Source organism: Xenopus tropicalis, chromosome 6, assembly GCF_000004195.4.
Source record: "Xenopus tropicalis strain Nigerian chromosome 6, UCB_Xtro_10.0, whole genome shotgun sequence".
NCBI classification, from domain to species: Eukaryota; Metazoa; Chordata; class Amphibia; order Anura; family Pipidae; genus Xenopus; species Xenopus tropicalis.
In genome coordinates, this window is record NC_030682.2 from 133,277,550 (window position 1) to 133,290,556 (window position 13,007).

Here is a 13,007-nt window from a genome sequence, read left to right on the forward strand (position 1 = left end):
AGATATAATTACCCCTTATTGGGGGCAGAACAGCCCTATTGGGTTTATTTAATGGTTAAATGATTCCCTTTTCTCTGTAATAATAAAACAGTACCTGTACTTGATCCCAACTAAGATATAATTACCCCTTATTGGGGGCAGAACAGCCCTATTGGGTTTATTTCATGGTTAAATGATTACCTTTTCTCTGTAATAATAAAACAGTACCTGTACTTGATCCCAACTAAGATATAATTACCCCTTATTGGGGCAGAACAGCCCTATTGGGTTTATTTAATGGTTAAATGATTACCTTTTCTCTGTAATAATAAAACAGTACCTGTACTTGATCCCAACTAAGATATAATTACCCCTTATTGGGGCAGAACAGCCCTATTGGGTTTATTTAATGGTTAAATGATTCCCTTTTCTCTGTAATAATAAAACAGTACCTGTACTTGATCCCAACTAAGATATAATTACCCCTTATTGGGGGCAGAACAATCCCATTGGGTTTAATTAATGTTTAAATTATTTTTTAGTAGACTTTAGGTATAGTGATCCAAATTAGAGAAAGACCCCTTATCTGGAAAAACCCAGGCCCCGAGCATTCTGGATAACAGGTTCCATACCCGTATTATACAGTATATAGTTAGTGATGGGCTAAATAATTTGGCGTCCGTTACGGGCGATAAAATTTGCAGCATAAAAATGTTTTTGCCGTGCGCAACAATTTTTTTAATGCTCAACATTTTCGCCGTTTCATAGAATTTTCTCAATTCCGCTAATCTTTTTAAAGATTCGCAAATTTTTCAGTGAAACGGGACACTATATATAATTAAATGACGAGCACAATCCTTTCTGTAACTAAAAAATATCCAGCAAAATGTAACCTTTCAGAAATTTAACAAATGGCTTTTCTATAGAAAGATATATTGATGACAATATCCCTTTAAACTACGTGTAACCAAGCTCTTGCAGAGAAATGAGTGCCTTTTTCTATCTCTCTGGGTGGTTAAGTGTTGGCACTGGGCAGCACATTATTGACAGAAGGAGTATATTTTTCTCAACTTTTCTCTCTTTGCATTTCACTATTAGTGACCCATTAAAAGCATTTCTGGAGCATGTCCTTGAGGGATTTTTATAGCCTTTTTCTCAGAGTGTCTGTGGTTTAGACCTTGCATAAGCAGACCTGCAGGTTTTCTGATCAGTGTCCAGGAATCTGTCTTTACGTCCTCATTGTGCAAGCGTGGTCTGTCAGATGGGGGTGGGATTCGGGAACACAGCCTTGCCAAAACTAAGCACTACACATTCACAATGTTAGTATAATTTGCTCGTACAAAGGGAAGTTTCACCCTGCCAAATCCTAATATCATGGCCACGTGGACTCAGCCGAGAGCTGTGCTGGAACCATCCTTACCGAGCCACAGACAACAATACAATCATGCAAAGTAATCGCTTCACAAAACCTTGATCAGATTTAGCTAATTCCATTTCCATTGTGTGTTTTTTTTTTGGTTTTCCTACATTTATAGTATATAATAATATAATTCTTTCTGCTCTGCTTTTGTAGTGACCTCAACAAACACAAACATACAATTAAAAAATATGATCTGTTCCATTTATTTTGTTTAATTTAATCCGGAACAGCACCTGGAGCTCTAACAGTACATTAAAGACAGAAAAACAATTAACAATTATTCTAAGATAGAAATGATACAAAATATATATACATACACACACACATAGGCAATTGCACAAAGTCAAATAAATATTTTGGCATATTGCATTCCACAATAAAAACACCACCACATGGGATTCATTCATGATGTTGAGCTGAAGCAAAGTGAGGGTACACTGCATAAGGAGTCAGGTAATACCAAATGAAAAATACACGTCAATAAGTCAAGACAAACTCCAGGGTTTAATTTAGAATATGGGACTATGCACTAGACATGGGTATCCAAATGTTTATGATTATACTCTCCATTTAGTGGTCACAGTGGCCCCTTTTCCCATTTAACTCAATGGTTTAAAGTAGCTGGGTGTCCACGGCCTCTATAATTGTAATATAAACAAGCAATACTTTTCTTTCTGGTGAGATCAGTTTCAATACAATGAATTATTACAAGGTTTTGTATGCATTTAAATGTACTGTTACCCTGCATTTACTTGCGTGTTTGGTTCAGAAATAGTTTACAGTTTATTTATTGAAGCAGCTGTATAGCCATTGTGGCATAATTCTATTTGAAATAGAGCTGTAGGGCACATGTTTATATACAGTAGCAGAAGCTAGACAAGCTGTGAAGAATACAGTGGTTTCTTCTTACAGAAGGAAGTAAACGTTCATGGCTCTACAAAATAAGTGAAATCCGGGGACAGCAAGGGAAGTAGCACCAAGTAAATTTTGCCGCACCCACTCTTTGACTAATTCCTAGGAAAGTTCAAAAACAATATTATATATATTATCCTTTCTTCAGCAATAGAGAAGCTGTGCGGGAAGTTTGGAGGAAATGGGAGGAGGGAAGGGGGTCAGGTGACAGAAGTTCACTCCTTCCTTCTGTCCTAGAATAGCAATGATTGGCTACGGGTTGCCTTTGTTGCCACTGGGATAGTTGGGGGCAGCTTTCAGAGTAGGGGACTCTTGCTGGGATCAATTTTCCAGGGGGATAAGGAATCTGAAATAAGGTCAGTTCCCTTGAAACAGGGATGGATTGTAACCTTACTTTACCTAGAAAAATATATTATCAACATTTCTAAAATAAAAATAAATGACATTTTTTTGGTACAAAGTTTTTGACTGGTACAGTTCTGTAGTTTTTTACCAAATATTTTCATGAATCTTCAATAGAATTTGAAGATGCATTTTTGTTTTTTTGTGTTGAAAAAACATCAATGGCATTATTAGAATTTCTCCATGCATTTAGGTTTGGCAGGAATAATATGTGGGCAAAAAAAAAGTTTTTTTTGCCAGGGAAAAAAAGTGGGGGAAAAAAAAAATGCAGAAAAATCAGCCACTGACCCCAATGTGAAATGTAAAAATTTTGCCATTTAACAAATTTGTCTGCGGTTTCGCAATTTTTTCTGCAAAACAAAATGGTATAGTTTTGCCCACCACTACTATGAAATAGTTTGTAGGTTTTTTGGGTAATATTCTGATTAACTAAATAGTTTGGCTAACCCACAGCTCTTGGTTTGAATTTGAAATAAAAAAAAAAAAGAGCAACAATTCTGCCACATTACCAAATGCATGCGGAGGGTAGCCAATTGGTGGGTCAAATAAGGAAGATCTTTTTGTTTGGCCCTTTGGCCTAAAAATGGATTACATAATGGACACACCACATGCATGGCCCAACACAGCTGTTGGTCTGCGGGATCTCCTTACCAGTCTGATAAATCTGTCTAAGCCTAAAATATTAATTAAGGATGCTTTAAGCCTATAGATCAACCAACAAGTGGGCGAGCCAGCAGTCTGTGTCTGTGTATGGCCACCTTTATACGGCAGCATGAATTGTAAATACGCATGTTCTAGAGTTACCTTATTATAATGCACATTACATTTATACAATTCTTCTAGAGCGCCACTCTCTTATACAAATAGTCAAATAATCAATCTTTTCTCTTCATGCCCAAGCCATTAAGGTGCCCAAGGTATAATTATTTTTAAATTTCTAGAAGGATTTCTAAGAAAACAAAGTTGGAACTCACTGCATGGAAATCTAATGTAGTACAAAGCCGAGCTAATAGACCAAACCTGTTTATTTATACTGACACATGTATCATTCACAGCTAATAGCTGTACTGTTTATTTGAATGTATGTGCTGTTTGCTTTTCTGTCTGACCTTTACCCACTAATGAATGGGGCGTTCAAAATATTCAATAAATAATAACTGGATAGTGACAAGGAACATTAAGTACCACAATTCTCCTCCCACTTTTCAAGAATGGGCATAAGTAATCCATGGGTAAGTTTTAAAAACTCTTAGTAGAAACACCTGGGATTATCTGAAATGCACCTTGTGGGTTTGGGTGGAATATGATGGAATTTTTGCCTTCATCTCTGGGTGGTCCTGGATAGATGAGACTGGGCACAAAAGGGGACCATACACCTTCAGATCCACTCGCTTGGTGATGTCCAAGTGAGTGGATCTTCTCCCAATATCCCCCACCTCTGGGTGGGCAATATCGGGCAAATCCAGGCTAATCCAGGGCCAAACGATTGAATTAGAACGACGGGTATAGGTGAAGTCGGATCAGGGACCGATTTCAGCCAAGATATGGGTTGGGCAGGTCTGTTGTTAGTGCCCCTACACGGGCCGATTAGCTGCCAAATCGGTCTAAGGGACCGATATCGGCAGCTAGAATCGGCCCATGTATGGCCACCATAAGTGGCTTAGCCCAGCAGTAAAGACAAGCCTGTAGTAAGTAAATAATCTCAAATCATCTACATAAAGGATAGACAAATATAACCTCTTACGCAACGGCCATTTTACAGTTGGGCATTTGCTTTGGGTCCATCAGTGAGTATCTACTCTGAAATTATTAGAACTTCTTGTGGTCAAAAGGGCCCATTCACCAAGACTTAAAGTATGGACATATATGTGTGTGCATGCATGAGTGTTTGAGGATGGGAGGCAGATATTCTCAATGTTCCAGTATATGTGTACCTTCTGTGGATTATGTGAGACCCTAATATATCCATAACAGCCAACAACATACTGTATGTTATAGAAGGCTGCCATCATTCCAGAATTACTGACCAATGAGCAAGGCAGGTATAAACGTGAGGCAAAGACTGGTGCAAGATGATAACTTAAATACAGAGATGCTACATCCATCAGGAACAAATATCAGTAAATAAGTTACCCAAGGATATTGCTGTTCCAGTGTAAACCAGGAGACTTACTTGTGTTTCAACATCTGTAAGTTTTCTTGTCTGCTCAGCAGTTTGGCTCAGTAAACTTGTCCCTATCTCCAGCATGGTGGCCGTATGGTTCTGAACTGCGTGCTGCTGCATCTGGGCCATCTCATACTTCATGTTATCCACAATGTAGTTCTCCAGCTGATCAAGAAAGAGAAAGAGACATAGGTCAGTGTTAAAAATAACTTTGTAAATGATGAGGGGAGGGACTCATTTCTAGATTTGAAGTAATTTGACATGAATGTGGTTATCCACAGCAACCAATCAGCAATTGGCTTTGACTTGGTTTTGAGCTGAAAACAAATGTGTGATTGGCTGCTACGTACTAAGAAATAGGCCAGCCTTAGTAAAGCAGCATATGATGCAAATGCAGAAATGCGACTAAAGAGAAAATAATAAAAATATGGAGTATCTCTGGATATTGGAGACATGTATATACACACAAATTACATTTTACTGACGCAGTTTCCTTAATAATTGGGACTTCGTTGTTTATTTTGTTTTCACAAAACAATTCTAATGTGTTTATCCTGGAAATGATGAATCTTAGCTGGAGCAATATCTTCTGCTCAGGAATTCATTGTGGTAATCTTCATTACTCATCTGCATAGATAGAATGACCTCTTTGCTCTACTATCTCTTTCCTGATAACACACTGCCCTGCATATTTGTAGGATGAGGTTTTGGGCATTTTGAGTATCCTGGTAAGATTAATTAGCTAATCTGGGGTGCGATGAAGATGAATCTCTAGTGTTCAAATGTGACTATGATTACATTCTAGAAGCAATATAGATATGTAAGATTAAGGCTCAGGTGTTTTCTAAATACACTGGTGTAGAAATGCCCGTTACCCCTTTGCTGTCTGCCATTGACTTGCATAGCAACCCCTTCTCGCCACTGTAGACAAATACAGACAGTGACAGCCTACATTTTTCAACTGAATATAATATTTTTCTCGCAATACTTTGAGCCAAAAAGAAGAGTTTCAGCCTCCACAATTAGGTGAAAGGGATAAAAGGTTTTACCGAAGCCAACACAAGCAATTTTGACTGCTGCTAATTTTCTTATGAGAAGCAATCCGTGACAATACTGGGTGTTTTGCCATAATAACATTACCTAGGAAAGTTATGATGTCGTTATGATGTCGTATGTGCTATAAGCTTTAGCGTAGCTAATACTGTAATGGCGGAATGGCAAGCAATCTGTCCTTTTGATACAGCATTGAAATAGATTTCTCTAATGATTTATTTTGATTTGTACAAAAGTGACTTGTTTGATTTACAGTTTACTCATGTTGCCCTCAATTCTAATGACTTCTTTGTATAAATTGGCATCACGAAAGTAACGTTAGAAGCCCTAATTGTTTCTAGTAGAGGTATTATTCTTTTTACCTCATCCCATGTATCTATTAGAGCAGGGATCCCCAGCCTTTCTTACTCGTGAGCCACAGTCAAATGTAAAAAGACTTGGAGAGCAACACAAGCACCATAAAAGTTCATGGAGGAGCCAAATAAGGGCTGTGATTGGCTATTAGGGGCCTCTATGCACACTATCAGCTTACAGGGGCTTTATTTGGTAGGAAATCTTGTTTTTATTCAACCAAAACTTGTCCACCAAGTCAGGAATTCAAAAATAACTCCCTGGTTTGGGGGCACTGAGAGCAACATCCAAGGGGTTGGGGAGCAACATGTTTCCCCCGAGCCACTGGTTGGGGATCACTGTATTACAGCATGTTTTTTTATCCCAATTAGACTTAATAATAATAATAACATTTATTTATAAAGCAACAACATATTCCGCAGCGCTGTACAATAAGTGGATTTCATACATTGGACATACAGAGTAACATATAAAGCAATCAATAACCAATCCAAGAGGTGAAGAGAGCCCTGCCCAAAAGAGCTTACAATCTACAATCTACAAGTCTGTACATTACACAGAAAGTACATTATTTCCACCATATTCACCATACTATATTGGTGTAAAAAAATCAAATGTTTTTCTATTGTTTTGTTTATAGCATAGAAGATTTACAGAATGTTACCATTTCCAGACACAATTATATACCTTGCTATAAGAAGATGTAGTTAGTTTGCTTTTCTTCATTATGACTGTGGGTAGCAGTATTCAAGTGATTAGAACGCCCAGCATTAACCTCAGCATGACCTGTATGGCCTGGTTTTACGCAAGTCTATCTCCAGCGCTTATCCATGCTGTGAAGACAGTGCCCACTGTGACACCAAAATGTTTCAAAATAAACACAAGTCTTTGAAAATAAATCCTGGAATTCCCTGTTTTACGCAAGTCCATTACCTCCCTAACAAGAGCTGCATACTGATGGAAAGACACGAGCAAATGCCAATCTTGCACATGTGTTATATTAAATACAGCCTTTAGGTAACACCTTAAGATACTACAAATATTCATACAGGTAAGGTGGGTTATATAAGCATTTACTCTTCTTGCATGATATACCTATAATTTATACTTTATAGGAAACCGAACACAACGGTCCACTTTTCAGGTCCCCATCGTCCAGAAAAAGTGCACTTCAAAGTAAGGGACAATGTACTTAAAACACAAAAATGACTGGTCTAATGCAGAGTGCCAGATCCATTGATCCTACCCAATAGCACACTACTATCATGAATTCACTCATTAGCCACCACAACTCCTCCAAAATGAATCACCCCATAAAACACGCGGACTGGTGAGGGCTGCTCAACCCTCCAGTCTACATTTGCCCACCTGCCCTACACGTTTTGCTACAAACACAGCTTCATCAGGAGAATAAGTATACCCATAATTTGGTAACTTCTTTCAATCACTCTCTGTTATAAAATCATATATATATATACACCATGTCTACAATTGTGAGTCCCATGCCTCCGCCCAGTCCCGCCAGACCTACAGTTAGATTGTGGGCTAGAGAATCCTTGACAATTATGGATCTAGCATCAATAATATTTGTCCTGGACTAATATTCTGTTCTTCATGTAATTATGAAGTAAAGCACTGTATAAAGATTACTTTTAAGCACAAAAAAAAATTGTAAAACATATCCTTACTTATGGTGTAGTCACTGAAACATCTATATGATAAATAAATAGATAGATAGATAGATGATAGATAGATGAGAGAGAGAGAGAGAGAGAGAGAGAGAGAGAGAGATGATAGATAGATAGATAGATAGATGATAGATAGATGAGAGAGAGAGAGAGATGATAGATAGATAGATAGATAGATAGATAGATAGATAGATAGATGAGAGAGAGAGAGAGAGAGAGAGAGAGAGAGAGATGATAGATAGATAGATGATAGATAGATGAGAGAGAGAGAGAGAGAGAGAGAGAGAGAGAGAGAGAGATGATAGATAGATAGATAGATAGATAGATAGATAGATAGATAGGTAGATAGATAGATAGATGAGAGAGAGAGAGAGAGAGATGATAGATAGATAGATAGATAGATAGATAGATAGATAGATAGATAGATAGATGATAGATAGATGAGAGAGAGAGAGAGAGAGAGAGAGATGATAGATAGATAGATAGATAGATAGATAGATAGATAGATAGATAGATGATAGATAGATAGATAGATAGATAGATAGATAGATAGATAGATAGATAGATAAAATTAAATGGCATATTTATACAGGTCGGGTAGGAAGATGAACTGGACAATATTTTTGCACTTTTCTTTATTTTTTTGTGACTATGCCCCTATATATTCACATGTCTTTAGCTCTATAAAACCTTGCGTTAGTTTCTTTTTACAATAGTTTTTTTTCCAAACAGAGCTTCTTTTTCCCATTGTTTCTAATTGGAAGCAAAATATCAAATGTTCAGATATTCAAGAGTAACTTGCTAGCATAACTAGCGTACACACTTTTATGAACTGGCCAGCCAAAGCTTATACATACAGAGTTAACACATAAAGGGGAGCTGCTTGTCTGTTACCCACAGTAGTTTTATAAATATACAATTAATTTGAAGTCACGTTGCCCTTTTTTGTATTATTTACAAATCTTTGAAGAAAAATAAACATGTATAACTATTACCTATGGCCCAGCTGTTAAAATTCATGACATTTATGAGAAACCATGTTTTAAACCATCTTAGCAATAAATCTAAAAGAAATGCTTCTGGGAAACATAAAAAATAATTAAACATTTCCCAAAATCTTCTTTTTGAGGAGATGAAGGACCTTTTATAACTACGTGTTTGTAGCTGTTCTTATACACTGATTGCTTGAAGCAAACAATCACTAACCCCCTAGCCTCCGTGTGAAGGGATTATATTTTGCACTGCTTGAAACTTACCTGTAGGCTAGGTATAAACACAATTATCCATCAGTTACGCTTCAGTATCTTCATTTTTTATTTTTCTGCTTTGAAAATAAATTGAAGAGATGGAAAGCCCTTGCACATTACAAAGGTAGACCTTCAAAGCAGAAAATGTCAAGTGGCTGCACTTCAATGGTTTTGTATGGAACAAGTGAAATGTTTCACACGTGAGTATAATGAGATACAGGTATGGGATCCCTTATCCGTAAACCCATTATCCAGAAAGTTCCGAATAAAGGAAAGCCAATTTCCAATAGACTCCATTAAAAGCAAATAATTCACATTTTTAAAAATGTTTTTTCTCTGTAATAATAAAACAGTACCTGTACTTGATCCCAACTAAGATATAATTACCCCTTATTGGGGGCAGAACAGCCCTATTGGGTTTATTTAATGGTTAAATGATTCCCTTTTCTCTGTAATAATAAAACAGTACCTGTACTTGATCCCAACTAAGATATAATTACCCCTTATTGGGGGCAGAACAGTCCTATTGGGTTTATTTAATGGTTAAATGATTCCCTTTTCTCTGTAATAATAAAACAGTACCTGTACTTGATCCCAACTAAGATATAATTACCCCTTATTGGGGGCAGAACAGTCCTATTGGGTTTATTTCATGGTTAAATGATTCCCTTTTCTCTGTAATAATAAAACAGTACCTGTACTTGATCCCAACTAAGATATAATTACCCCTTATTGGGGGCAGAACAGCCCTATTGGGTTTATTTCATGGTTAAATGATTCCCTTTTCTCTGTAATAATAAAACAGTACCTGTACTTGATCCCAACTAAGATATAATTACCCCTTATTGGGGGCAGAACAGCCCTATTGGGTTTATTTAATGGTTAAATGATTCCCTTTTCTCTGTAATAATAAAACAGTACCTGTACTTGATCCCAACTAAGATATAATTACCCCTTATTGGGGGCAGAACAGTCCTATTGGGTTTATTTAATGGTTAAATGATTCCCTTTTCTCTGTAATAATAAAACAGTACATGTACTTGATCCCAACTAAGATATAATTACCCCTTATTGGGGGCAGAACAGTCCTATTGGGTTTATTTAATGGTTAAATGATTCCCTTTTCTCTGTAATAATAAAACAGTACCTGTACTTGATCCCAACTAAGATATAATTACCCCTTATTGGGGCCAGAATTATTATTTGCTTATAATGGAGTCTATGGGAGACAACCTTCCCGTACTTCGTAACTTTCTTAATAATGAGTTTCCGAATAATGGATCCCATACACGTATTTTTATTAATATAGAAATGTACTCTAACAAGCTATGTGTTTTCTGGCTGCCAGGGTCACATCCCTGACTAACCAAACAGCATTATAGATGGCAAAATAGATTAAAAAATGTGAATGGGAGTACCACGTTGATCAACATTCTCACAATGATTAGCAGCTTCCCATTCTACTTAATGGCAATTAGGCTGCCCATTGCAAATGACATGGAACAAGAAGCATCTTCCATTGACTTTGGCCACTGATCTATTTGCATGACTGCATTGCTTCATGGAAAGAATGTTTCGTGTGACCTTGCCTTACATTTAATGCTTTGAATTTCTAACAATTTTTATTATATTATTATTCTGTTGTACTTAACAAAATCATTTTTAATGTGTCTTAAATCTTTGTCATGCAGACGGTGAAATATTTCTTCTCTGGTAGAATTAGGCGATGAAGATGATGAATGGCTTCAGCAAAGGTGATTATATAGCAGCTCTAGTATTGGCTTTCATGCACCTTTCAGTGACACATATGAAACAGAAAAAGGAAATCAGCACTTAAACCATATAGAAAAATAATACACGTTTGGCTGGAGTCATTACTCCATGTTACATTCTATTAATCAGATTTACAGTTGCCTGCCAGGTATGGTCAGACTAAGCAACAGTTTATGATTGTATCTCTTTTCACAGGGTTTTATGTTTCCACCATTTTTGAACAATGTCAGCAGCATAGCACATCTCACCCATGAAGTTATAAATGACACATAAAACATTATCTTCAGTAAGCTATACTCTTTAGTTTCATGTCCCATTTGTCTTGTTATGCGTTGCTAATGCTTTCAATTATACAGACTCCAGCTAGCAATCATTGTTAAAATTCCTCTGGAGTTGTCAGCAGTATATGAGCGCAGATTATAACCGCGGTGATTTAAGGCCTTACCGAAATACTTCTGTCAAATGTTTCAAAAATGTATTTTGAAGGATATTCTATATGTTAGTCCGCCGAGACGTTTCCATTTGTGTCAAGGGATGTTTACTGGTCGGGTTTTATGGCAAACATGGTGGATACAAATCTGTACAGTAAATCTGTCATTAGGTGAAAGTTAAATAGGTTATATCTGTGAATCTGTAAATAATAATGCAATGGTTCATTTTCATTCCCTCTATAAACTGTAACCAATAGTGGCATATGTGGACTATAACAAGTTCCAATAAACAATGGGACCTGTTTATAAAAAAACACTCAAAAATGAGCAAAAACTGTAGAAAAAACTGTGAAACAAAAATTAACTAAATGCTTTGATTTCAATGGTGTTCATTTGCCACATTTTTCTTGTGCCAAATGCTTTGCAGTCAATAGAATCAATGGAGAGCAAAACAAAAAGCATGGATATAGGTGCCTATACATGTAGCAATAGCAATCTTTCCTGCGAACATTGGATTGTTCGTTTCCCCCATTGACGTTCAGGGCTGAATCGTCAGATATGGAGGTAAAAACAATAGGAATTCTACCTCCTTCTGCCGATTCAGCCCTGAACGTAGATTTTGCTCAATCAGAAACCTTTAACCCACCCGGTTGACGAGACAACCAATATCTGCAGCCTTTGTGATATCGGTCGCCACCATACACGCATCGAATATCGTATGAAAAAGGTTTCATATGATAATATTGGTGCGTGTATGGCCAGCTTAAGTTCTAATAACACTGTTGGTCCTTTTCTGCATTTTTTCTGGTGAGACAAAATGCATGGCAAAGCTCTAATAACGGCATTTATGTTTTTTCTTGCTTTTTCTGCATATATACTAGGGGGTATATTTATCATGCTGTGTAAAAAGTGGAGTAATGTTGCCCAGGCAAACAATCAGCAATTTCAACAGTTAGAAACCCAAAACAAAGCATCTGATTGGCTGCTATAAGCAACACCACCAGTAATGTTTTACTCCCCTTTTTACACAACATGATAAATATACCCCTTGGTGTTGTGCAGCAACGTCTACAAATACTACTCCTTTGCAAAGAAGAATTAGACTAAACATTCCCTAGAATGTGGTGTGGGCATTTATTTTGCTTTAACGTGCCCGTGTCATTTATCATTTGTCAAAGTGAGTATTTCAGACAATTGTATTCTACCATCCCACAGCCTGTCTATAGGAGAGAAGTAAATGTTAGCTTAAAAAAATTCACCAATATGGGCAAAAGTGTATATTCAGTTAATATAAAGTAGATGATGAGTTAATTTTGGCTAATGATAGTCCTGATAAATATCCTCTAGTGATAATAACAGTGGTAGTAAATGCTTTTGTTCAACTTAAGTTCTATGAATAGGACTTGCGCTGAATACTTGTTGCCTGTCGTTTTAATCATAAACAATCTATGTTTCAATCTGTTTTTTTCAAACAAGGCAAATAGAAGCAACTCCCTGTAGATACATCACTAGTAAACAACCCCTTTCCCCCTTTGTTATGACTGTTTTGTTAGCAGTAGTCCATTTTTCATGGGCATTATATGTCCG

General features: G+C 36.8%; 1 protein-coding gene across 2 annotated transcripts in view; it reads right to left on the reverse strand.

Moving 5' to 3' along the window:
- angpt1 (angiopoietin 1) overlaps positions 1 to 13,007 on the reverse strand; it is a 194,737-nt gene that overhangs the window by 97,099 nt on the left and 84,631 nt on the right. For both annotated transcript variants that reach the window (XM_002938913.5, XM_012965206.3), the window contains exon 2: positions 4,887 to 5,042. In XM_002938913.5, coding sequence (XP_002938959.2) covers positions 4,887 to 5,042 — 156 coding nt within the window. The remainder of the gene's footprint in view (positions 1 to 4,886; positions 5,043 to 13,007) is intronic.